At 47.7% G+C, this 27,572-nt stretch overlaps 1 protein-coding gene across 1 annotated transcript; it reads right to left on the bottom strand.

Annotated features, from left to right (window-relative positions):
- Window positions 1-16,060: 16,060 nt before the first annotated feature.
- Window positions 16,061-18,661, bottom strand: LOC131291608 (uncharacterized). The gene has a single exon (XM_058320734.1). It carries the CDS (start codon window positions 18,659-18,661, stop codon window positions 16,061-16,063), a length of 2,601 nt encoding a protein of 866 aa, XP_058176717.1.
- Between the last annotated feature and the right edge of the window lie 8,911 nt (window positions 18,662-27,572).

Genomic DNA, 27,572 nt, shown 5'->3' with positions numbered 1-27,572 from the left:
TATCCCGTGGGACATATTTTCACCGAAGTAATAAGATTTCCAAGTAATGGTGGAGAGCCGCCTTGTTGCCATGATGGAGGTAAGTGTCCCTTTCGCTTCGCTTTAATGATTGATTCTATTTTGTTTCATTCATTGATATTCCCATCAGAAAGTAAATCAATATGACTAGCTTACGTCGAATCAGGGAAATATGTTTCCTTAGTAGCGAGTCAATTTCCTTGAGTTCCTTAGTTTTTCCAACCCCCGGCCGGCCCTGCACTGGCTAATCCCAACCCATGGCAAAACCCGTAGTGTCATTGCAGTCGTTATTATTATCATTGGCATCGGGCCGAGAGCTCTCTCCGATAATGATGGCCTTTCGCTTTTCGACAAACAAGCTTATCGAAAACTTTTGCCACGCCACCGCTTTCGACTTTTTCAGTCAATGTTTGTCCGTCTGTCTGACCGTGTGTGCGTGTGTGTGTGTATGTGTTCCCGGCCACATTTATCTCCCACCGGCACGTTCCCGTCGGCTCCGATTGGCTTCTAACGAGCGAAGCGTGGTGTTTTTTTTTTGGGATGAATTCCCGAAAAAAAAAGTGTCACACACAGTCGAGAAGCCGCCCGGATAACAATTGACAACTTTTCTCTGACCCCACGATCACATTTGGCCTTTTACCGAAACCGAGCCCGGGACCGTGAGGACAATCGCCCGTCGGGTTTGAGTTTGTTTGGGTGGAAAATGAGGTGGTTGGTGTGAGGTGGCGGAAAACTGTCACCCCTCCAGGACTGACAGAGTTCTCCGTTGAAAGGTCCATCGGAATCGAACGTCGTTTGGTGGATGATGTGGAATTTCTCGGAATTACCAACCCCCTCCCCGAGGTTGACGTTCCGTTTGGCAGGCAGTGGCTTCCGGAAAAACAACATACTCCCCGTGGAGTCCACCCTAGGGGAGAATGTCGGATAGTGAGCTGGTGTTGTTGGTGTTTTTCTGTTTTTATTCATGCCAGTTTTCCGAATTTTCCGATCAAGACAAGTTCAAGAAATACGAAGCCACATCAATCTGTCGAATGCCGCTATTTTGACATGATGGTGTTACTAGTTTCTTCTCTTCCCGTCGGAGACGTTGGATCCGTTTATATCTTTATAAGGGGATGAAAAATATGTTCCACCCGCCCAAATCGATAGCTCCCTGTCCGTTTCGTTTGGCTTTCTGGCGAAACGCCTCCTCGCCCGACACTCCTCCAGCAGACAGCTGACCCCATGCTAAGTGGCCCAGACAGTTTTCACTTAATAAAATTGGCATAATGACTTTCCCGGTGCCTCCCGTCTCCCGGGCTTCCCCGCCTGGGATTCGATACCATGTCCCAACGCACCCAGCGAAAAGGGGCCACAGTGGAAAAAAGAAAAACCCTCCCCCGATCGTTAAGCTCCTGTGCAATTCATTGCTCTGCTTCGTTTCGCATTTCCCCCGGGGATATTGTTTCGGTCCGAATTTCTATTTATCTTAAACTGGTCCCTCGCCGCCCGTTGAAACTTTTCATCATGAGTTATCGAAGGAGCGGGACCGAGGCCACCCTCAAGACATGCTGACTTATGCGAGACGCAAACTTGGCCGGTGCTCCATCCTCGGGGGCTGTGGTGTGCTGTGGGTCCCTTTTTCCAGCGGCGCGACGGATAGTTTGTTGTCTTTTGTCATGTTTGTTGTGCTTGTTTCGGTCGATCTGGTGAAGGGGGGAGGGGGGGGGGGGGGAAAGGTTGCATCTTCTGAGGATCTGAGTGGGGATTTAAATTTGACAAATTTCTAAGCTCAACCGTTATCCCATGTAGCAAGTAACTGCAGCTGCCCGAATCTAATTCCGTTCCGGTGCTCGTACGAGACTGGCTCCCGTGAAGGGAGCGGCTCCGAGTTTTCCGAATAGAGCTTCATGGCTGTTCGGTTTCCAATTTCCAACGGACGGTTTACGTATCCGGCTTCTTGTGTTTCGGTCGGTGGCTCAACTTCAGTGCTCAGTGGCAAAGTTATGGTGGGTTCGGTGTGTCTTCAAATAAATGAGATTTATTTATCCTTTCCGAAGCGTCCTTGAGCCGTTTCAACATTTCCGATGAGAACCGTTGGATTTGATTAAAACTCCCTAACGAGCGAATGCTGATTTGCGAAACGTTTGCATGGACAAATCAAACAAAACTGATACGCTCCGGTTGGTTGGATAAACCTGAAGGTTGTTGTTTCACTTTTCGCTAGAAATTTTGAATCTTCAGGAGTTGTTTGAAAAAGAAAACATATTTGTAATACTACGAACTACGATCTCTTTTTTCTTTACATTATTATTTCATTGAGCATTAATGTTTCGAAAAGGAGAAAGGTTTTTATATAAATTATTAATTTTCATAAATATTTATTGGGTTTATTTAGAGACAATTTCATCAAATATTAGTACAATTCAAATAGCAGTTTATGGGCCTGAGAAAGTTGTATATTTTTTCTTGTGAAACTATTTTTGTAGCATTTGCTGGGAAATCTGCTGCGGAGGTTTATTAAATTGATATTTACAGCTTGAAGCTGACTCAAATTGCGTGTAACAACAGGAAAATTTCACCCTTTGTTTGGCAGCAGAGTTTCTCTCCATCGATATTGTGGGAAATTAATCAATTACTTTAAATGCAGTTGACACTTTGGCACACATTTATCGCATAAGGTGCTCGTTCGTTGCATTCGATTTGGTTTAACTTTTCCACCATTGCCAACCTCAACATACACTGTTAATGCATGCATCTCTAAAGGCGGCACGATGCCGGGGTGCATTTTCTGTAATGCACCAGTCTACTTGCCGTTCACAAGCGTTGAACGCGAGATGCAGTTCGCAGTATTCTAAACATTCCAAGTTCCTCGAGCGAACGGTTTCGTACATTCTTGTTATCGCAAAACCCGCCACTTCGGGAGGGGTGGGAAAAGCGCACGAGAAAGTATGCTATAGCGAGATGGTTTAGGTCTTCGTAACATTCTCGACTACGGCGATGACGAGCGTCATGAAGACGGTGCCAATACCCGAACAACATCTCTGCGCAAACGATGGTGTTGGTGATGATGATGATGATGATGATGATGAAGATAGATGCATCTAACGGTTGTGCCGTTCACGATGCGATTGAACGCACACGACGCTGCTGCTTACCAGTTTGCGCTTCTTCAACACCAGGCAAGGATTGGAATTTCCTCAACAAAACTCACACTTTACACCACACTTGCATCTGGTGCATATTGCAGTTCGGCGCCAATATTCAACGCACCTCCACCACCGCTTGGCCAGGGAACGCTTCTTCGCTTCCGTTGAGTGCAAAGTTGCGTTTCCGCGTGATTAACCTCCTCGCCCCGTGGTAACCCGAAGGATTCCCTCCCCGTTTCGTTTTGCTTCAGCCGGCAGAAAACGGTTCACGCTTGTGTGCACTTTTGCTTATGATGAAAATTGATATTACAGCCCTCGTTGATTAACACTCCCGCAGCTGGCGAAGGGGTTTGTGGTGACACATCCGCCGATTTGCCAGCGACGAACTACGCACGGGTGCTTTCACATATTTTGTGCGCCCGCTCTGTAAATATTCACAAGAGAGATAGCGTTGATTATCTCGGTTAATTACCAAGTCAGGAGTGAAATTAAAAGCACCCACGGTATTTAATCACCCACCTTTAGCTTATCAATGAGTAAACTGTTGGAAAGGAAAAGTAAAAGTCGATTCCATGATATGCCTCCACCGTGTTTTGCTTCATTAAATTCTGTTGTCTTTTGATACTGATCTAGTAGTTAATTTTTTAAAACTGATTTAGACTTTTTTACTGAATTTAAACCCAAATGTAAGCCAAAGGATGATAATTATCCACACATTTATGTTTAAAATTATTACTTTTCTAAATTTTTATTTCTTTTTGAACTTCCCTCTTTATTAATCAGTCTTTGCAGAAAACTATCTAGATCGGTAAAATTTGAAGGTAATGCTTGGAGTATATTTTCGAAGCCTTTGAAAATGATATTGTTTTTAATAGAGAAAACCATTTTGCCTGAAGTATTATTTAAAATTCTTCCACACATTATACACAAAAACTTTCATTGCATATTCTAAAACCAACATTATGCCACAGCATCTAAATAACATTTATTGCCTCCAGTTTGTGTACCGATCGGTGCGGAAAAACCCTCTCTTCCAATTACCGCCAGTTTGTGGTAGGCGCCCATGTTTTGGGGTCTATTAGTTTCCGAACGCTCTCCGGGTCCCCCGCATTCCCTACAGCGAATGGGTGGATTTTAATAATTCATCACAATAATGATAATATATTTACGCCTAATGGTAGAATTATGATAAACTACCCGCAGCCGACCGGAAGCCCCCACCGTTGGCATACGAGTACGCACATTCGCTTTCCACCGGCCCAACCGTTTCGCTTTTCCGTTACTCGGTGGCCAGTGTTTACCGCGTTCGCACACGGGATGGGTATTTCCCCCCCGCTCGTGCAAGCTTTTCGATGAGGGAAAAGCGTAAGACGAATTTCAAACGAGTCGAACGATGCTTTCACTTCCCGCCACCCCGCGTCGACACGAAGACAGCCATCCGCTTCCGGGCTCGTGCCACGCACCCAGCAGGACGTATTTTTCTTTCCCACACGCATCTTTAGCTGTACGTCTGTGGGTTGGCACTACCCTCCCTTCCCGGAGGGGATTTCTGTACATGCGTTTCTTATCCTTTCCGCCCGCTGGGCAGGAGTTTGGAGCTTTTTTTTTCTCTCGCTTATCAACACCATCATCCGCAGTGGTGCTACGTTCCGAAAAGGGGTTGCGCTGGCTGAAAGTGCTCGGTGGGAAAAGTATGCATGCCTGTTTGTTAGAGTTTTCCCTTTGTTTTCCCTCCATATGGTCCCTAGAGCCAGTATCGCCAGAATTCGTCGAATGGAAAAAGTTACGCTGTGTGCATACTGTATTGAAACAAAAGCACCCGACGAACGGAAGAGAAACTGAGCGGCGGGGGAAATGCGTACGGGTGCAAAACAGACACACACGCAAGTAAGATAAATTGAATTTCAAGGGTTTGCCGAAGGGAAATTGGCATATCTCTCCCATGCTTCTCGTGGTCTCGAGGCGATAGGCGCATTCGAGCGTGCCGTGTTCGCTCTCTCGACGAAACCTCCGAGCTGGTCGGTTTTCGCCGGAGGCGACGGAGGAAACGGGGCTGATGAAATCCCCGGACGCGGCCAACTTCAGTCAGGCCAGCGGTGGACCACCGGATGCCGAGCTAAAGATAAATGATTGGCTGGTTATTCCGCCGATGATTGGAATGTTATGATGGTTAAAAATGGAAGCGTTGACCTTATCCTTCCGGGGCTGATCGTGTTCGTTACGAGCCGAGGTCCCGTGCGGGGATGAAAGGAACCCTTGCCGGGAACCGAAGGGTTTGGAAGTTTCCTCCCTACGGTTTTCCGGCGACTTTTTGAATTCTGTGGTGGTGTGGAATTTCCAACGAACACAAATTGGGCAACCTTTAGTTTGGAAAAAGCCTCTCAGGGGCATGGTTAGAGCATCACGGCCGGTAACCGCACAAACGTATGCGTAAGTATGCGTTAGTGTAGTAGTAGTTGTTTAGGGGGAAAACATACTTACATGGACTTTCCAAACGCTACTCTCATGATGGCGGTCGAGCGAAAGGTTTTCCGTTGTTCTTCTCCGAAAGAGAACAGCTTTGGTTGGATGCTGTATTTTTATTTTTACATTTCCCTTCTTCCATTCTCCTTCGTTTCGGCACCCGCTGGCTGGTATACATGTTACCTTAGTAGTCAATGTTGGCGCTACGTCTCCTCAGCTCGGGCGTATAATTTTCCTTCAAGAAAGTGGATCTACGATCGACGAAGACGTTGGGGCGCACGGATAGCAAAGAATTGTTGGAATGGAAACAGCATTTTATCGCCGTTACGTTAAACAAGAGATAGATAGAGAGAAAGAGAGCCATCACGAGCGAGTTTTACCGGGGAAATGCGATGTGGTTTGCGGGGGGTTGGGTAAGTTGATTATGATAAAAATAAATATTTTGTTACTGCTGCCCTGACCCCGTGAGTTTTTTGTTGATTTTTTTTTTCTGTTTTCCTCTTAATGCCATTTTCTTGTGTTTTCAACTGTTCAGCTCAGGTTATTCTGAAAGCCGGCACTTTCGGCTCCTTTTGGACACTCGCACAAAAATTCCCACAACAGCTGCTACTGAAAAGGTAATCATCTAGATAATTGAATTTAGCAGCAGAGAATTGCTCCGAAATGAAGGAAATGTGTCGCAATCAAGATAAGGCGGAGAGAGCTTGGAAAGGAATAAAGAAAACCGGTCGCTCACAATGGAATGTTTTTCCCCCGCCGGTAAAAGTGGATAGTGTACGGTTGGGCAGCCACAGCTTACCTTCACAAAATCCACGCAGTTTCCGGGCATTTTACCCATCCTTGAGACCGCTGCTATGAGCCGCATCCTTTTCCATCGTAATTAAGGGGTACATCATCTTGAACTCTGTAGTTTCAAAGTTACCAGGAGTTTGTGAGCTTAATTCACGGAATGTGAAAATTAGCTTCGAGCTTGAAACGCTCCGTTAATTTTTGCAACCAAAAACTGTAGTCACTATCGCCTGCCGAAACTATTCCGGTGGAGTTTTGATGCATGAAACCAGCCGGAAAAATTGGTTATGTACGAGGGAACGGATTACATACGGATCAAAAATTCGTTGCAGCATGTAAAACTTATTGTGCCAGGTTGAGGTAGTTTTTGAAGCATAAGGTGTAAATTATGTTCAATTAAAAGTGCGAAAGAATTAAACATCGTAAAAGTTTACTCACCTGGAAGGACTTACCTCCTCACTTACTTGAAAGTTAATAAATTTACTTCCAAGGAGTGGATAGTAAAAACATTGGGAATTCTGCTAAGCTAGTGCAAGTGTATAATAATATCATATAATCAATCGGATAAAATTTAGTTTAATTAGAACAAAAAAAATTCATAATGCAACAAAACGAAAAAGATAACGAACGAAACGAAATGATAAAAGCTCACGAACGAAGGGCAAACTGTAGGGCGTGTACAACCCTCGGCCGTGGTCTCACGGTCACCGGCGAACGCTTGAAGCGAAGGATAACCAAACGATGACGTTACGTCAGCAGCCATTCGAGATTTTGGCCGACGGTGGTTGGACTTTCAAACATTTCCGCCCGAACGGTCGAAAGCACCGGCTGGCTGACATTCTAGGATCGATTTGCCATCCATTGATGGTCATTCCGCAGGCCAACGCTATTCCAAGACTGGACGATTCCAGCGTGAAGAACCCCAGCTGCACAACTGCGCGGTGGCTTTCGATTCACTGCACCGGACAGGGTACGTCAGAGGCATGCCGAACTCGACGTCGTGGGAAATTCATGTCAACTTTGGCATGCCAATGCCGTGTTCGTACAGCGTTCTCATCCCTTGGGGGAATGGAAATGCGCCTGTTTTACCCTTGCGTACCGACGTCGGGCACGTGTTGTTTGTAGCCCAATATCTTGGGCATCGATCGGGGAAGGACGACTCCGCTCGAAAGGGTCAGGTTGCTCCGGTGGGGCCGTAACCCGAGGGTGGAAATTCACGAACAATCAGTCGAACAAATACATCGGAGTGTTTTCGAAATTTAAATCAACAGGAAACGGCATCGTGCCCTCGAGAATCCTGCCGACACGTACGGCCATCCGTCGTTTGTGGTGTTTGTGTTTCGGCAGGGAAATGTTTTGCATCGGTAATCGGTATGCACGAGTGCCCGACATACCGGCCATTAGCAACTCAACGCGGCCGCACGAATGGGAAATGGGGAGAAAACTTTGAAAGGGGCCAGCAATCCGGACATTCCATTAGCGACCCAAGCAGTGCGATGTGTTTGTGTTTCGTCGGGGGGTGGGAAAGTGAAAATACAATATTCCTGAGTACGTTGCGCGCGCCGGCTGTATGTTTTCCTCGACGTTCGGAAAATCAGTAAACCGGCAAAAGGACGAGCGTTCATCAAAGCAAATGGTATTGATTCCGGAACATGCAAGGAAAACGCAAGGCATGGATGCTCGGCAATGCGAAGGAGGCCGCTTTTCAGCAATGTTGAGCATTTAACACTCCACCAGCGCAGTGTAGCTTCCCAACGGGCTAATCACATTATTGGATTCAGCTTGTTCCGAGGACTTTACAGAAAGACCAAAACGATAATGATTACAATCGACGTCGGATTGAGATCTCATCACGTCGTAAGATCGGAAGGTCGTCTCTCGTAATAGCTCGTTAGAAGCTTCCGACATTTGCGATGGTTTACGGAATGAACCACACAGATTATAACCCAACCAACCATTGATCGATCCCTACGCAAATGTTTTTTTGTTTAGCAGCATAGTATAAACAAGTGCCACAAACAATTGTAGAAGCGAGTACCGCTGCACAAGATTCCAAAGATTTCCTTTTCAAATTCCTTCACTTGGAATTTGTATACCAAGAGAAGCCTTTTTCAAACTTGAAAGACATTTAAGTTGCTTTATCTTTTTACTAATTGAAACAAGTGATGAAAGTCAATTAGCGTTCATTTAAAACTATTATAATGCTTAATAAGGACTGTAAAACAATAATAATCTAATTTGAATGATAGTTGAAAGGATGGAAAACTTAGGAAGAGAATTAGCGGGTCTTGGAGTTTTGTTAGGTTAAGGATGGTTATTCATTTGCGGGATTTCTGGACGTAATAAATTATTGTAGACCATGTCACTATTGAAAGAATTTTTCTAATAATGTTCATAATCTTGGGCTTAAAAATAGACTAAGCTTTTGATGTACACACATACCTTGTGCTGCTCTTACCTACCTACATTTTTTTCCTAGAGAGATCCTACGAACATTTTTTTGCATAATCATAACGAGCAGAAACGTTCTTCAACCATAAACTCGACAATATGCTTCTTAAAGGTTTAATTTTCAGGGAAAAAGATAGAAAAAGTGCTCTCCTTTATATTGTAAAGAAGATCATAACGATTTAAGACCCCAATCAACGTATTAAGCGCTCGCACCGTACGATGATGCATCGTTCGCATATGTTTGGAGTAGCTAACGTAAGAATTACCATCACCACCACCACCACCACTGGTGGGTGAGGTTGTTAGGATGATATTAGTATCAGAAGTACAGTTAATTCCTTAAATCTTGTTAGCAAAGCTGTTCGGGTCGGAGCAAATACCGCCTCGGTCTCTGGCAAACGCTGGAAAGAGGAATCCTTTTGCAAAAGCTCACATTGTTTGCCAGGCGGGGGAAAACCAGTGTCTGAGATATGGATCGATGTGTACAAGCGCACGCACAGTGCGCAACAAACATGGCACGACATAATCCTTTCTCCACGCTCCGTTCCTCCAGCCGGTGTCGCCTCTTGTGTTGCGTTCAAACATCAAACGGCCTGCCCTGGATGGCATGAGGTTCTTTCTCCCGGCTTCGGTTCGCTGGCACGATCGCTTATATCGTCGACTCGTAATCAAATTCATCAGCGCCGCACTCGGCACTCATTGTTGTAATTTATTTTGCCTCGCTTTAACCACCGTATACCGCGCGGGTGGGTAACTTCAAAGGGGTTTTTGTATACTCTTTCTACGCAACCGAAGGCAGGACAATCGTTCAACAATTCAGCCCTATTCGCCGGATTGCGCCACGCAGGAAGCAATGACACAATCTGTGTGTTTGCAGGACACACTCCACTGGGCGTCACTGATTTCCTTTTGGTCGATGGCGATGAATGCCGGCATTCGTATCACTTTCACTTCGGCTTCCAAGCTCCAATCCATTGTTTGGCTCGAATGATGATTTTTATATCCTTCGCTTTTCTGCCGGCCGGTCGATTTGTTGTTGTGTCTTCGGCACGCTGATGAGAGGGGTGAATGGATGAGAGTGGATGGTTTTTAGTGTCATTTTCCTCGCTTCATCACAGCCCCCTCCCCACACATACACACACACACATAGAGCCGCAGAGTGATCCGATTGACAGCTTTTTAAGCTAGGCCCTTTTCTTGTCCAATGTGTTTTTGTGCCTTTGCCTTTGCCAATTCTTTGCATGGCATCAATTTGCGCAAATGTTGCCGGTTTTTACTGGCGTCTTTACGGCGTACGCAGAAACAAAAAAATAAAAATTCCGGCAGCTACAGATCGTTTTGCCGCTGCCAAATAGACAATGAACGGAGAATCAGCCATTCCGCAGGCGGGGGGTTTAAATCCTTCCCACACCGGCAGCTGCCGCTGGAACTTCATTATCGGGCCGAGGCGAAAATTGAGACATAAACCATCGCGTGGTCGCGCGAGGGGGCGGGACTGCGGGTGGGGGAAAAGAAAATCGGGCTCGCTGAGAAGCCCACCATTTTGTTCATTCGATTTAAAAGAATGGGAAACAGATTAAATCGTAAACGGCAGCTGAGCAGTGAGGCGAGCGATATAAAAACAAAAAAGAGATATTTGCAGACCAAAAACGCAAGTAAACGATACTGTGAAATGGTAACGTCCGTGTGGCAGTAAAACAAGGCTTTTTGGGAAAAAGCGATCCTTGTCGAACGCGCCCCCTTCGCACCCTGCTCAACCTGCGTGTCGATAGATTTCTTTCCAAATGTGGTACCAACGCCGAACCAATGGATGCTTGGACTGCTCTGGAACAGTCCCGGGAATGTGATAACGGAGGAGAAAAGAAAAGGTGCGGAAAATATACGACCGTCGGAAAAAAGTTCAAAAAAATATATATAATAACAACCCACCCCAACCCCAAAAAGAAAAACGGAAAAACTTGTGGAACGAAGCAGACCCAGCATCGGGTGGGCAGAGAGATAACGAGCCAAGGAAATAAAACATCCGAGCATAAAACAGTATTTTTTATGTATATTTTGTTTCTTTTTTGTTTTTCTTCAATAAAAATTACCTTTGTTTTATAACCTATTTATAATTTGTGTTCAATTTTATCGTCTTCCCTCGATCGCTTTCGTACGCATCTCGCAATCCGTTTGTTTTTTGTTATCTTTTTCTACGTTTGCGTTTGTTTTTCTTCGCTCGCTTTTCTTCATTTTTCGATCTCCTAAGATTTTTCGCCGAACGACTTCGTCACTTTTTTAATAATACTTCCCCATCCTTCATCGCTTCGTGCCTCGGTTTGTTTTTTGTTTCATCTTAATATCGCTAATTTTACTTCCGCTCTGTGAGTTGAAGATTTTCATAACCTTTTTATTGAATCTTCTACGTTTCGCCCCCCACACCTTTCCACTTTACCAGCCACGTTCACCTTGTTGATTTATTTCTTTTATGTGAACATCCGATCCACTGAAGCATCGCTTCGAGGACCACCGTTCCTATTTTCATGCCCTCTCCGATTGGTTGCTGATTGCTAATTTCGAATTGCGTTTGATTGCGCGCCGGGCCGCTCACGTCTGGTTTTTATTTTCCCATTTTCCGCGTGCTTTTATTTTATTACCAAATATACTATTAACAGAGTGTCTTTTTGCCGCCGCGTTCGCTCGAGGATTATTTATCTTTTCACAGTTTTTGTTTGTTTGTTCGCGCTTTTCCCCTTCGGTTTGCGACTTTATCATCGCACCATCAAAACACGCCTGGCATTATCGTGATCGACAATTTGTTTTGATCTGCTTATCTAGCGGGTGTGGGAGCCGATCGGGCAACCGTTTTGCCCGTTTCGTCCGTTCCGTCCACAGGCTAGGAAGCCTCCGGCTCTCTGTACAGATTGATTAACCGACCGTGGCAAAGGGGCTGGGGATGCAATCGGGTAACAGTTTTGTTTTATTCGTTTCTACTTTCTGCGAGCACCTTTCTCTAACCCGAAATAAAATCCCTTCTCGTGTGCTGGAGGTCAATTGCTCATAATTCCTCACGGAAATAATAATAACTAGCTGGCAACGGGTGGCGGCAGGAGATGAGGACCGGGCGTTGACGAGCGCTAGAGTGGACGCTGCCGCAATCGCTGCCGAAAGGCCTAAATGGGCCGTAAGGTTGCTTTCGGAAATCATTACTTTCGAGGCCAGCATTGGACTCCGCAATGAACCATAAACGGGAGCGTGAGGGCGCGCGCGCGCGCGCATCGTATGAGTTTTATGCGTTCCGGTTCCGGTCGCATGGACCGCGCGAACGGTAGCTTCATGCCGTTCATGCTCGAAGCCGTAATCATTCACACGTAAACGCTGCCAATTTGGAAAACATTCCGTCGGTGGCTCGGGAGTGTTTTTGTCGGCTTCTGCCCCGAATGTGCGCGGCCCCCGGTTTCGGTTTCTTATGCTTTTATGCTGCCACATTTCGCGTTGGATTTTATTTCCCTCCCCAAAAAGCTCCCTGGAAACGCACAAATCAACAAGAAACCCAGCGTGCACTCAGCGCGGGCCATGTGTGTAGACAACCCTCGCAACGCTACACGTGGCCTTAATGCGCATCCTTTTTTTTTCTCCAATCCACCCACGGCACGGAACGGTTTCGGGCCCTTCCGTTCACGACGATACGTTACGGTTTTGCTTCATCGTTTTCTTGCTTTTCACCACCACTGGGCGCACTGTGTGGCAAATGTGGCATGTTTTATGCCCTCCGTCGTCGTGGACGTCGGGACTACATGCGAAAAGCAATCGGTATCTGCAGCTAACAACCGTCGTCGAAGCCATCGAAAGCCGAAGTCGGTGTCTGGTTCGCGTTCCGGTGTGTGTGTTGTGGCTTGCGTGGCGCTGCGAGCGATACAACTCCAGCTACAAGCGGAAAATAAGTGTTTTATGGCAATTGCCCATTTTGCGAGGTTCGTTGTCAGATGGAGGCGGTATGGAGGGAACATGTTTGAACGAATGTTTTCCATTTTGTAAACGGTCAAAGCAAATCGCTAAAAATAAAACAACAACCCAAAAAGGAATGTTTTGTTGTGAAATGTACTGGTTTTACTTTTTTAAACGATCGCTTCCAATTCATTTGTAATAAGAATGTGCAACAACTTAGTTTAAAACAATGGAGTGAAATCGAATTAAATTTGAGTTTGTTTCATTCGAGTAGTAAAACCTGAAATCAAATCACACCCTTAATGGAATAACACATTAAAGTCGATCGATATGAACCTTTGTTGCAATATAAAGTGAGTCGATCATATTATGAACATGATATATGTATGTTCCACAGAACAATCGCTCTTCAATCTCAAGCATCGAACACTCCACCCAATCATCAGTCAATGCAATTCCATGCCGAAACATTCCTGCCACGTTCGTCAACAGGCAGGCACTACCTTAACGATGGCTGACGTTTGCCTCGGAATTAGTGCCATAAATCAAATATAACCATGTCGTTAATTACTGGCAGCCGTACGTCGTTAACGTTGTTTCGTTGATGCAATTATGCCTTCGATCCCCACCATCCCCACGAAGGGTGGCAAAGTACATTGTTGTTTGCACCCGTATCGATCGATTCCCGGAAGCCTCCGAAGCAGTGATAGCGTTTTGGAATCAAAAATCCATTTCACGCATCTGTGTGGAGCGGTCGAAATTTCCCACTAGATAAAAACAAAACCGGGCCGATTTAAGTTGTTATCGTTGCAGCGGAGTGTAAACACCGGATGGAGCTTTTTCGTGGAAAGATATCCGTCAGGATAAGCGATCAAGCGATCGTTCAAGTGTGGCTAAATGCATTAAACTCATATTTGAGTGCACTCGAAGCAACATTAAATATAATATGTATTGACTATGCAAAGCCGTTCACGGGCACATGGTGTATATTTTACTGTGGCATATGTTTACCGATTAAATCACTCTCATTCCACATCACGTTCAAATGGGCTGAACAGCAATTTGCATTACGTTGCAAAAAGCGAATTATTTTCAAAACAAATTACTAATGGAAATAGCACAGCAGTGCCTCACGCTTTAATGGGAAACTATGTGATATGTTTTCCCCCTGTCGGCACGGTGCGTTTTAAAATAGTTATTATGAAACCAATAGAGGACCGCAGTAATTTCTCATACAGTATTCATCGTAACGCAAACAAAGCCGCATTGCAATGGGGTTTTTTTTTTCTCTCTTTTGAACATTTTATTCGCTCGTAGCGCCATTGACAACATTTTAATTTGCGTTGCAACATTAAAACACTATCCACTTGCAACCGTTCGCCTAATGTTCCCTCGTCCTAGCCAACATTTTCCGCAGGGCATGGGAGAAATGTATTGCAATGATCCTGATCAAACAATCATCACTCCTAATGCCACCCGATGCAGCTGCCTCCTTTGCCATTTCCCCCGTTTACCTTAACCCTCGTGCAGCTTCCAGCAACCACCACCAGCGTACCATGTTGTTGTGTTTGTTTGTTTTTTTTTCCCCCTTTTGTTTTCACTAGCGCCATTTATCGTTTATCAGGGAGAATTTTAAAACTAAAATAATTTAACGCGTATCACTTCGGGGCGCGCTGTGCAAAGTGAGCCGGGGAGAAAAGATTGGCCATTGTTGGGAACGCCATTACGGTCGGCTTCATTTTGATTTACTGGCATGGGCATGAGTTTTTCCTTTGTATCGACCTCATTCATTTTCCTCACGCACACACGCTCCAAAACGAGCTTTTCTGTTAACGTAGTTTTTTGTTTTGCTTTTTTGCAACCATTTTTGCACGGCACTCAGACATGTCCAAGCCATGGGTCCCGACCAATGTCCATTTTTCCCGGTCACCTCGTCGTATCCTTCGCCTCGCAGGAATCCAGCTTGTTGTCAATTACAGCCACGGTCGGGAGAAGTATGTGCACGTTTCATTATCCATTTACGCTCTGCCCCTTTCTGACGGCCTGCCATTTTCACCCCGTTCTATCCACACACACACAAACTCATGTACACACACATACACACTCATACTTTCGTGCACCACGTATCCACCGGATGGTTACATTCAATCAATCAAACCATTAGTGGGGTCTTTTCCGGTGCGTGCTCCATCGTTCCACAACAGTTTTGCACTTTCCCAAATTTTATTTCACACTATGTGTTTTCTCTTTATTTGTTTTTAAGGGAGGCCATTCGAGACTGATTAAATTTGGTGAAACTACTCTTGTGATTGAAAGTGTCGTGGGGCGAAATTACCAAACTTTAAGTTCGCCACAGTTTTGGTGTCCATTTGCGTTCGAGTGATGGAACACGGAGGTTCTGTTTGATTATTTCACAGAGGAAGAAAGGAAAGGATAATAAAACGTAGGCAAATATGTTTCACTATCGTGTTTTTGTGACGGAAATCAATGCTTTTCTTTTGCGATCGAATTGTGGCAGAAAGGTTAATAAGTTGTAGCCATCACTTTTTGAGCCTGATTTTGTTTGTTTGGTGACTTTTCACATGCAATTGTTTACTCCCCACTGACCATCTTTGATTTTTTCTGACCTAAGGTGGTTTTTCCTTATAGTGAAACGGCTCAATGTTTTTTTCTCTTGTGATGGGGAATTTTGAAAGGAAGCTTTCGGTTTAGGTTTGAAGTTCAAAAGGTGATAAAATTTGCCTAGTGCGGGATACTAACCGATACATCCATTGATTAAGTGCGTGAAAATGGTGTGTAGAAAAGAAAATCCTGTAGTCCACAGTGTATGGCACTTGAAACCGATAGACTGAGCGAACACAAAATTTGCGAGTTCAACGAGCATGCAAGGCATTGAAAAACACGAACAAGTTAGTCCTCACGGATCCACTAGAGAGGAAGGGTCCGGAAAATGTCTGGGAGCGAAAGAGCGAGAGGGGTAAGGGAGAGTAGACATTCTTTTCGTTTCGGTTTTTAGGAGGGAGGGGAGCGAGGGATTGGATTTTTCTTATTTTTTCTACAAATGTACATGAACGGAAGGCTCTCAATCATATAACCCTAAACAGCGTTCGCTAGCTCCTTAACCTACAGTCTGGGGTCCGTGCCGCGACTTACTCTTATAACGGTACGTCGTCCGACTCGAGCTGATGGTGTTGGTGGTGGTGGTTGTGGTGGTTGCTGCCGCCGCCACCGTTGCTGACGTGGTGATGCATTGGCGGATCGAGCGGCGGTGGTTTGGCCTTCTGTCAGATGTCGCTCGTCTCGTGGCTGTCCCCGACGTACCCCTCGTCGGGACTGTCGGCCAGCGGACCCGTCAGGTGCCTCAGCTTCACCGACTCGTGCTCCGCTTCCTCCTCCTCTTCGCGCTGCTCCGGGATGACGTCCTTATCCAGCTCGGATGTCTGCGCACCCACGGAACACTTCTTCAGCTGTTGTTGCTGCTGCTGCTGTTGCTGCTGGCCACTGCTGGATTGCGTCTGCTGGCTGACGCTGGAGGCCATCATGGGGGATGAAAGGAGTGCCCCGGGAGCTCCCCGAAGGCCGCTGTAGTCGGGTGGCGGTGCCGCCCCCACGGGAGATCCAACCGAAGGCGCCGACGTCATGATGGGAATGAGCTGCGGATGGAAGCCGGGCAGGAAGGTGGGCCACTGCTGGGGCGGCATGGAAGGAGACGGGCCGACGCAGAAGGCGGCCGCCGCCGTCGAGCTCATGTAGGCCACGGGTTGCACGTCCCCCTTGTAACCGTCCGGTGGCGATGGGAACTGCGCCTGCGAAGGGTCGGCACCCTGCGGATACCCTTCGGCCGTGTATCGAACGTCGGCTGGGCCGTACAGCTGGTACGCTTGCGCCTGGTGAGCCCGACTGATGAACTCAGCGTCGTTGGCGTAACGCACCTTGCCCGCACCGCCTGCTGCCGCCGCTTCGCGCTGTTTTTTGTGCGGCAACGTTCGGTAGTAGTTCACCGTGGGCCCGCTAGGTGTCGCTGTCGCCGCAGCCATCAGACCCAAGTCCACCGGGTAGCCATTTTGATCGAGAAAACACCCGGGGCTTAGGTGGATGTCGACTTGGTGTTGGTACGCAGCGAGCCCTTGTGCGTCTTTGCAGGTGAGTCCACCCCGTGGCAAGGTGGAAAGGGCAGATGCGACGAAACGGGGGCCCCGTAACGCCACCGGCGGGTAGTAGGCAGGGCCCGCGTTCTGCTGGAAGCTGGCCTCACTTCCACCGTCCTGTACGCTACTCTGCTCGTCCGAGTCTTTCTCTCCCAGATCGGAGTCGAGGGCTTCCGGTGGCCTCGGTCTACCCTTGTGCTGGCCACTCTCCGCGTCGTTGATCAAGTCCGGGTTCTGATCTTGGTAGCTCCGGGCCGACGGTGGACTGCAGAACTGTGCCATCGCTGTCATGTTGTTCAGCACTGCCTTATCCAGCCCGTTGGGATTCGTGTTGAGGTACAGCACGATGTCCTGCGGACTTCCACCGTCACCTAGCCCTAGTCCACCGTTCATCTTGGCCGCCGTTAGTGGTTCCCCGAGCTCGTTGGTGATCGAGGCACACTTCTGGTTCGGTGTGCATTGGCCCTCCGTTCGGCTGGCGCCCTTTTTGCCCGCCACCGTGGTGCGGCGCGACCGGGCACAGCGGCACACGATGACGCAGACGAGCAGGAACACGAGGAAACCAACGGCCGCACTCGCTCCCACTATCACCAGGAAGTACTCCTCGGAGAACGTGACCTGCTCGACGACCGGTTCCTCCTTCACGATCACGTGCAGCGTGTAGTTGGTTTGCACCCGTCCCGCCGAGTTCTCAGCGACGCACGAGTACGTCCCGTTGTCGTCCGGTGTGATGTTGTAGATGAACAACTCGCTGTGCTTCTCGCCGTCCACCTCGTCCACGTAGTAGTACAGGTGAAGGCTCGGCGCGAGCAAGCTGTCGTTGAGAAGGATCTGTCCCTGGAACAGCCAGGCTATGGATGGTTCGGGAGTTCCCGCTATCCGACAATCCAGTGAAATGTTGCGCCCCTCAGCTATTTCCCGGTACGACGTCTCCGGTGTAATGACGGGCATGCAGGCCAGGTCGTCCAAGGGAAGTGCCTTGATGGTTTCACCGGCAAGTCGCGCCGGACCAGCGCACTTGATCTCCTCGCGCTGCGGTACATTGAAGCTATTGAGCCAGGTGTGGATATCGGTGAGCTGGCAGTCACAGTGCCACCGATTGCCCTGCAGGTTGATACCGTGCAGCGACTCCGGGAGGACGTGCGCTCCCCGGATTGTCGCGATCCGGTTCCCATCCAACCGTAACCACTCGAGGTTGTCCATACCGATGAACGCCTCATCCTCGACCAGCTCCACCTGGCAGTTGCTCAGCTCGAGCGTGGTCAGGTAGGACAGCTGCTTGAAGGCGTTGGCCCGTATCGCCCGGATGCGGTTGCCACTCAGCGTGAGCCGCATCAGCGCCGAGTAGTCCTGGAACGTCTCCGACGGCACCTCCGTCAGTGCGTTCTCCGAGAGGTCCAGCTCGACCAGGTTCGTCAACCCCCGGAACGCTCGATCGTGGATCTTACTGATCTGGTTGCGAGCCAGGTAGATCTTCTGCAGGTTGATCAGCTCCATCTTCTTGAAGCGCTCGCTCGGCAGTATCATCAGGCTGTTGCTGGAGAAGTTAAGCACCTGCGTGCCCGGATCCATCCCATCCGGCAGGCGGTTCAAGAACCGACCCCCACACTCGACCGTCTGTTTGCCACCCTTCCACTTGCACACGCACACCTCCGCCGGGCATCCTTCCACCAGCCGCACCGCACTCCACCCTAGCAACAGGGCTAACAACACCGTCGCGTTCCACAGACGCGCCATGAACGCGCCCTTAGTAGAAAAAGGCCTACACCACTTAACACTTAACACACTACACGCTCACACACACACACACACACGCGCACACGGTGGGGGTTACTCCTCCGTCTCCGTCCCCGGATAAAGCTACTTCGCAAAGACTCCTCCCTATCTCTCTACCGAACTCAGCTATCTCGAACGGTCGGTTGCCAAGGAAACGCGTTGCACTGCACCGACCGGCGCCTCATAGTAGCGATAGGAACGACTGGTTGTCACTAGGGTCATGAACTGGCGCAAGATTTCACCCGATCCGATCATTTCCTCGCGCGCCCCACTTTCCCCGAACTACGCCGCACTCCCCGCTACGCTAGGGGTATCGCTTTTCCGCCTGAAACCATTTCCGATGGCACAATTTCTCATTATCACCAACAAACGCACACGCACGCACACTTTGCCCCGAACGATGGCACACCTTTCGGGTGGTGTGCATTGACAACAGCGTCACACTTCACGAAACGAACACTTACTTCCTCAGTTAATGGGCACCTGGCAGCTCGCATGACGCCATTTTTCATTCCCACCCGGGATGGAGGTTCTGGCTAGCGAATGGTTTTAATTTTCCACCGTTCCACCCAATCGCACACACCACTAGCGGCATTCGTCTACGGAACACTAGAGCCACCTTGGGAGAAGCTGCGAGAAGTTGATGAGACCGATCCTTCCGCCAGACTGATATTCACTCGGACGAACACTTTACGAGCCGGCTTCCTGCTAGCGCCCCGGGGAAGTGCTAACGATCTCCGCCCGGTGGAACGTGCCGGAGGAATGGGGCCCGTTCGTGTGGCGTGTCAAGAAGTCGTTGCAGCATATCCGGAAGCGGTGCAGCGATGAACGTTGAGCAATTGTTTCCCGGCCACCTTCGGGCCTCGAGAGCATTGGAGACTCGCTGTGGTTTTGCTGGCGTTTTTTTTCCCGTCCCTCACTTTAATGGCGAACCGGACCACTTGATGACCACTTTAGCGGCCACACTCCGAAACGGGGTCAGTTTGCGCCCCGTCCAGGCCTAGGGAGAGGGAGAGAGAGAGAAAAAAGAACGAGATATAAATAAATATTCCACAAATACAAACCGTGCCACAACACGGAACGCGAACGACGTCCGGGTTCTAGTTTTTCCCCCTCTCGCTGCGAGAAGAGCCATAAGAAAAACACAAACCCGGCCGGACGAATTAAACTAGCAATCCTTATTTCCACAGCTTTATCTGGCTAGCATTCCACCACGGAAGCGCAGCACCGAGAAACGACGCGACGGAATGGAGCTGTTTTCCAGGTCAGTGGAGTTGGTTTCCGTTTTTTTTTTCTTCCTCCGCGATGCTGACAAGTGCCAAGTCATCGGTGCTTCGGACGAACATTTCCACGAGCGAAACGCCGGTTGAAGTGTGAAAAAAAGTGATTTCGTTCTTTGCTCCGGAAAATCGAGGAAGAAAAAGCTACCCCAAATTTGATTAGTGGCGATATTAGTACCTTCTCTTAAAAGGCGTTTCTTCTTGCTCTGTTTTTTGTTCAGCAAATGGCTTCAAAAGTAGATGGGAATGTTTGGAAATATGTTCAAAGTAGGATTCATGAATGCTTTACACATCAGAAGAATGCCACACAATAATCAGTATTTCTATCAAGATGAGCACGCAACATAAATACTCGGCTGCATTGTACTTCGCAATCGTATCGAGGATGGATTAATGCAAACATTCGATACCGGGACAGGTCATCCACGGGTCGACTTACAGGTCGCAGGCTGCAATAAATTCCAACGCGATCGATTCACCTACCACCCACCCCACCCGTCTTCCACCCTCGACCACCGCCGCATGAACACAAGGAGCGATAAATTTTCGCATTCAATTCAGTTTCGCGAAAATTATTCACATTAGTTTCACTACATCGATAATAGGATTACGATCGCGCCACGCACAAAGGATGCTGCCCCGACGCAAATGCAAATGCAGCCGGATTCAATTAAAAAATGCATTAAATCGCAATGCGCCCGGCCCAATATCGTGCTTTGGTGCAATAGGGGTTGCGGTTTGGGTTTGCGTTTCAAGGAAGCGCCAGCGCAATTGCATCGTGTGTGTGTGTGTGTGTTTGGGTGCTTATGTTTGCATTACATTATTGGTGTGGTTATTTCTAACTTCGAGATATGCGAGATGTTTACGAACGCATTCCGTGGGTTTTGGTTCAAATAATGGTTAATTAGAAAGCGCCATGATTAATGGTTCAAAGGGGAACGCTTGGCATATTGGGGAAATTTTCGGAAATTATTTACTTTGATATGTGTTTTAAGTAACGGTAATTTTCAAACCAATAAAGGTGGTTAAGTTAAGATCTAAAATAAATTGTTTGGTGTTTGATTAATTGTATGTTAAACTCATGATATCGGCTAGAGATTGCTTGTTAAACCATAAGTAAATTGCAGGATAAATATTTATTTTCAAAAAAACACTACTAAGCCTCTGGCAGAACATTTTTCCCGATCAAACTTATGGCGGGTTCGATAATCCCGAAAGCAGTTTTCCGTTTCGTCTGTAGAGTAATTACTCTTCCTGGCCTGAATGAAGCCCGGAAAATGGGAGGCCGCGATAATTGAGTTAAATTTTATACAGATTCAAGTTTAATACAACACAGTTCATTAGTCACAATGTCGGCCATGCCCCGGTTCCCACTGCAGCACAACTCCGGCGCCCGTTCCGCCGGTCCATTCCTATGGGCGGTATACATCTGCGTGCCCTCCAGCCTTCGCCACCACAACCTGCCAGCTTCCGCATCGCATCGCTACATCTGGCCGGCTCTCTTTCTCGTCGTCGGCGCGATCGAATGCGAACGCCAGCGAGCCGGAACCCGGTGTTCGCCTTATCGCAAGTGTGCTGACTTAATCACGCAATCCCATTATCGACATTTGCATCTACCCGGCGCTGCTGGGCTGCGGGCCAACGCAAATTTGTGATGGTGTGTGAGTGTGAGTGTTTCAGCTCGCGCCTGGCATGTGGGTTCCACGGAATCTATTTTCCTATCGTTCCATCGAACCCGCCAACCCGTTCGGGCGGAGCCGGTTGTGGTGCGCTACGAGAATGATGTTGGCTTTCGCTCGGTAACGCTGGTGGAACCGTTTTTTTAACCCGGACGAACGGTGACCCAGTCCGGGTGGCTCGGCCCCGGTAGATTCTCGTTGATGCGATGATGATGAGATTTACGGGGTCATCCTGTTTGCAATGCGGCGCACGGAACGCCAGGAAAAAAACGCATCCCATGCGCCCGGGAAACTTGTCCCAAATCCAGTTGATTGTGGGGTGCGTTCTAACCGAACAGAAGTCCCGGGAATGCTAGAGGATCCAGGGCAGGTGTAGCTGTGCGGAGGTGTCGCTTCCGAGCATGCCCGGCATTACATTAAACATGTATGTTGGCTCGAAGGCTCCGCCGATGTCTCGACCGAAACACGGTTGCATTGTCAGGTAATCGATTCTCCTGGATCGGTTCCACGTGATGGTAAGTTGTGGTAAGTCCCGCTCCTTCATGTCAAGTGTTACGGGACTGTGAAGGGAAGTCGTTCAAAATATTCTGGCATAAAATTGATTCGTTAACGAGAAGTCTTCAACCACGTCTTTTTAACGTTACTTCAGAACTTACTTGTTGGGATCTCAATTTTTTTATGTATTTATGATACAATTGGTTAAAACGGTTACCATAGACCTTTATTTTACACTAGGACGAAAATTATTTGATTTTGCATCGATTGTTTGATTACAATATCACACAACAATAAAAGTTATCAAATTTACTATTCTATTTGCAAAAGTGTAAAAACAAACAACTGATTTTCGAAACATATTCGTGGAAATTAAACTTAATACTTATCTGTTTTTACACGGGGTACGTTTTTCGCGATGCCTTATAGCATGAGGAAAATTTACAGTCCGCTGGTCACCCTTTTTCCAAGAGTTTTATTCAAGATAACAAGAATTTAAACCTCATAATTCAGACCAATCCCATAAACATTGTCACTGCAAATGATGGCCTAAGGTATCACCTCATTGAACTTTAAGCATCTCTCAGCAGTTGGAAAGAACTTGCTACCTCTCCTACAGACCGTTGACGAATCGTAGCATCACTGGGGCAAAAAAGTGTCCTAAGGCGCGTCAAACTCGCTGCACAACCGACACCATGGTGTAGTAGCAGGATAAATAATTCTTCGTTACGTTGACACTCCATGGCCAGCGTTTCATCCGTGGTCCGCTGCACGGTGAGAAGTGCTTACCACCAGCCCGAGCGTAAGGATATCTCCGGTCTTGTGAAATCCGCTGCATTAGAGTCGCACTTGCGACCGGCATCGGTGGAGAAAAATATGAATACCTCTTCCCTTATTAATAGTGGGATAATCTTCTCGACAGGCAGACACAACCAGAGTGTGCACCGGATCTGGAGGATGCTTTCCACCTGCTTGCCCAGCGAACTAATGGCATGTGGAGACGAGAGAGAGAGAGAAAGAGAAGGGCTGGTGCGAATATAATTTTTAGGAAGGTGGCGTTGCAGCTGCATTCGTGAGGTATTTTATTCACCCATCTGTGTTCCGCTGTGAATGGGCGAGGAGTGTACGATGGAGCCATCGTGGGCTATGAATCACGTGAAAAATGTTTAGCATCATTCTGTGAAAGCTCTTTTTTCTAATAGCATTACCACCTCGTGCTTTCCAGCCAGCGAAAGTGGGATGACACAAGCGAAAAAGAAGGTTTGCAACCCACTGCACCGCGCAAATGGTGAGAATGAGGAAAATGGTGAGCTCTATTTGATGCTGAAGGCTTCATCTTTTAGCCAACGACCCACGATAAAGTGGGCATCAGGCACGGTCACAGCCAAACAGAATACACACACACACACGCTTAGGCAAAAGAGGAACAAAAAAGAGAGGACGAAAAAAGCGGAGCATGTGAATGGGGCAGAATAAAATGGAATAGACCGAATGGCAGTCTCGAGGACCTTTCATGTCGTCAAGGAAAATTGGAAAGCTGTGACAGGGGAAGGGCATGAGCAAGGGAGGGGGGGGGGGACGGAACAACGTAGCAAGAACGAAAAGGAGACTGATGTTCTCAACAGAGACGACAGAGTTTCACCATGACACAGACACTTGCGGACGAATCTGGTCCAATCGTGTTTGGCAACTGTTTCCATATCTTTTCGGGTGGGATAGACACACAAAAAAAAACCACCATTCCCTTCTGCCGGGTGGAGGGGGGAGAGATGGAAATGGACGGACGGGCATGGCCGCGTCGTCAGCGCCGTCGTTATCCGGGGAATGTCGTTGCCATGTGATTTTCCAACAGATTTCCATTTTTCTTGCCACGGGATTATGCTTCAGCATGTGGCACTCGGTACCGGTGGCGTGATTCATACTGATTTCCTGTCTGGTGTCTTCCCTTCCCCCTTCCCCCACCATCACGACCGGCGGACAAGTGTGTGCCTGTGTGTGAGTTTGAGAAGAAAGTGTGTGTACACCTTTGGCGAGGTGGAATATGCTTACATTAGCATACGGTGGCGGAATCTCAGATGGCGGATGTTTCTGTTTCAGCATGGAAATTCCGCGAACGATTTTCCCGGCGTCGAGCCAAGCGGCCGGCTTAGAGCGTTAGGAAGGATTGTTGAATAACATTGTCGGAATATTTCCACCGGTGGAAATTGCATGTTTTGCTTAACTTACGTTTTGATTTAGCAATCCTCCGCCGTTGGGAGGATAATTTGCACCAATTTCACGGACGATCCGATTTTCGTTTTCACTTGTTGGCTTAACGTCAAAGTGCGAAAGTGTCCCAGGAACACAACTTATGGAAATTGATTGATTTTCTTAGGAACTCAAAATGGGTTTAAAAAGTTTCTTTTATAAATAATCCTTAACAACTTAAACCATAAATCGCTAACAATCACTTAGCACTAAACATAAAACCAACACTGAAAAAGAGTTCACCTTTACCACAAGCGTCCGTCCCCTTTTACGATGATGGTCTCGAATGGAAAACTCATGTGCAACATCTTTCCCGCAAAAGCAAACGATGATAGAAGGTAACACAAGGCGTACCGATAAAATGGGATAGATAAATTTCATACTCCAGCGTTTGTGTGTGTATGTTTTTTTTCATGAATAAAACAATAATAGAGCAACGGCTCCGGGGTGACCAGGGGGGGGTGGTAAGGCGCCGCCGTCGTCCTTGGCGTCATTTGTTGCGGAAGTGAAAGCCCATAACGGTGAAATTGGAGACACTTTGAACGGCTCCGGGGTGACGGGGGATCTGTGGGTGGGCGAAGGAAAATGGGTGCTCCAGGTCGAGTACCTATTCTATGATGGCGAGGAAAATTCAGTGTCTCTCCGGTAGAAGGCCATTTTCGTACCTAGCTTCCTTGCATCCAGACGTTGGTCTTTTTGCTCGCTCCGTTCTTTGTGTTCGCCTGTCTTCGCCCTCGAAAAGGAAGCCCCGGGTTTTGTGCCGCCGCTTTTCCACGGAAAAACATTACGCCTAGTGCCGAAAATGGGCTGATTGGATGTCGATCAATATTGTGGGGTAGAGTGTTCATAAAAATTGCCGGCAAGAGGCGAGCGTCGGGAAAGCGCTGCGGCCGGAAAGTCGGAGTGAATCAGTACTAAAGTCTGCCTGTTTTGTTTTTGCTCCTTTTCGGTTACCGTTCGGGTTTTCGTCATTGATCCACACAGAGAAAATAAAGGATGACAGAACATCAGCCGCACGCCCACCACGAGCGCTGCATAATGGAGCCCTGTCTATTTACCGTGCATTACTTCACGTTTCGACAATTTGTATGGAAATTGTTATGTTATTGAGTTCTCGGCACCGGGAGAACGATGCTGTCGGCCACGGGGCGTTGCAGACACTCGACTAGACCATAGACGATACACACACACACACAGACAGACGTGAGACCGCACCCGGTGCCCGGTCGACTGCTGGCTGGAAAATGGATTTTCATGTCGTCGCAGAATGATCACTCGCTAGGATGGACTTCCGCATTCGAATGCAATTGGAGTTCCCAATTCACCTCAACCCGGTCGACGGGGCCAATAGTTTCCAGCGAGTCCGTTGTCTGGTGCTTTCTTGCTTTCTAGTTTGCTACCCGAACCCTCGCACGTTTCTTTTGCCATTGTTTCCTCCAGCCGTCCGGACCGTTTTACGGTGGTTATTGCTTCCGGGGGTTTCTTCGAGTTCGGACTGCGCCCTCCGGGTAGTGCGCATTGTGCAGCATATTTGTCTTTTCCCCCCATCTACCTGCATCCCCCCCTCGGTGCAAGGGATGGCATCTGGCTCAAAAGGATGACGCGCACGTTCCGTTTATTTTTCCAACATCCCGACCTTCCGATCAGCCGATGCGGATAAAATTTCGGGAACGGCACGGACTCTTCGCAATCATCATCGTCGTCGTCGTCGTCGTCGTTGGTGGCGTCGCAAATGGATCGATGAAAATTCGGTGCCAAAAATCCACCACCACGGGATGGCTCAATCTGCCGTCGGCGAACGGTTCGATCTCGCTGCGGAGGAAAAATCGTAGCGCCAGCCGGGTTATGTAATCTTTTCACAACGATAATCGGCCGGGTCTGATTGCTCCATGCCAAAATCCCGGTCCCGAATGTATGTCACCCAGCCGGTTTGTGTGTGTGTGTACAGCGGGTTTGGGAGATTTTCACGTTCCCTCTTTACCGTTGGCATCGATAACGAGCGCTTTTCGGGGGCCGCGGGAAAGTTTATTTTGCACTCTGGCATTATTATTTTTTCACTCCATAAAAATTATGCTGAAAGCATGCCGGGACCGCTCGAGAGCCAGACAGCTTTTCCGGCCAGTCAGTTGGCAGCCGTTATCTACCGCGAAGTGATCGGATTGCCATCGATTCCTTGCGCCGGCTGGGCTTTTGCGCAAATGCAGTGCTTGGGAAAAATGATAAGCTGTTGAGAGTTACGATGGCTTTGGAGCTGAGTTTCGTGTTTGCTGAAGGCTTGTGTTGTGTTTTTGGTACCGTTTTATCTTCTCCAGAATTGATCTTGTTGAAGCAAAGTGCGGTGATTCATTTTGAGAGGGTTTTAGTATCTTCATTACATAATCTGAGTAAATTTGAAACAAAGCAATGCATGGAATTCGAAAGCATTTGATTCGAAAAGTAAACTTAATAAAAACGCGATCCGTAACGTAATTTTTATCCTTCACAACTTTTAATAAGTAAGTGTGACAGAAATATTTCCAGTTCCACATTAACGGTGAATATTTTTATGAACTACCAAGTCATGGACGATAATAGACCCCGGGTTTATCGTTTGAATATCAACCCGCGGGGATGGAGCAAGTTAATTTGATACGATTGAAGAAGAAAAATAAAAGAAAATTAACACCGACCAATGGGCAAAGGAATCGGATAAACGACCCGCAATGCATTGTCCAATCATCATCGGCATTACCCGCGCCCAGCCCTGTCCTAGCTGTGTGCATCATTTTGTTTGCAAATGGTACCGTCCCAGTGTGATTGCCGTTTTTTTTATATATTTTATTTTATACATTTTGCTCCGCTCGGTTCGTTTTTACCACTGCCCACTCACTACCGAAGCCCGGGTTGGTAATCCACAAAAATGGCTAATTTTTATGTGCTAACCAGCGGAAAATGAACCACAACCCCGGTTCGCACCAACACATTTATATCGCCCCATCCTTCCCTTCGCTCGCTACGGTCCGGTCATCAAAAATCCGGACTACGTTATCTCAATTTCCGAAGCCATCATTAATTTAACCGCAGGCTACAAAAACCAATCGATCTCCGTTCGCGCGCAAGGCAAATCAATTCCATCGGACGGGTCGGCACGGGAAGGAAATGGGTGTAACCTGGCCGGGAAGGGGGAAAGCT

Source organism: Anopheles ziemanni, chromosome 2 (genome assembly GCF_943734765.1).
Source record: "Anopheles ziemanni chromosome 2, idAnoZiCoDA_A2_x.2, whole genome shotgun sequence".
NCBI lineage: Eukaryota > Metazoa > Arthropoda > Insecta > Diptera > Culicidae > Anopheles > Anopheles ziemanni.
This window is presented reverse-complemented; position numbering and strand designations above follow the sequence as displayed.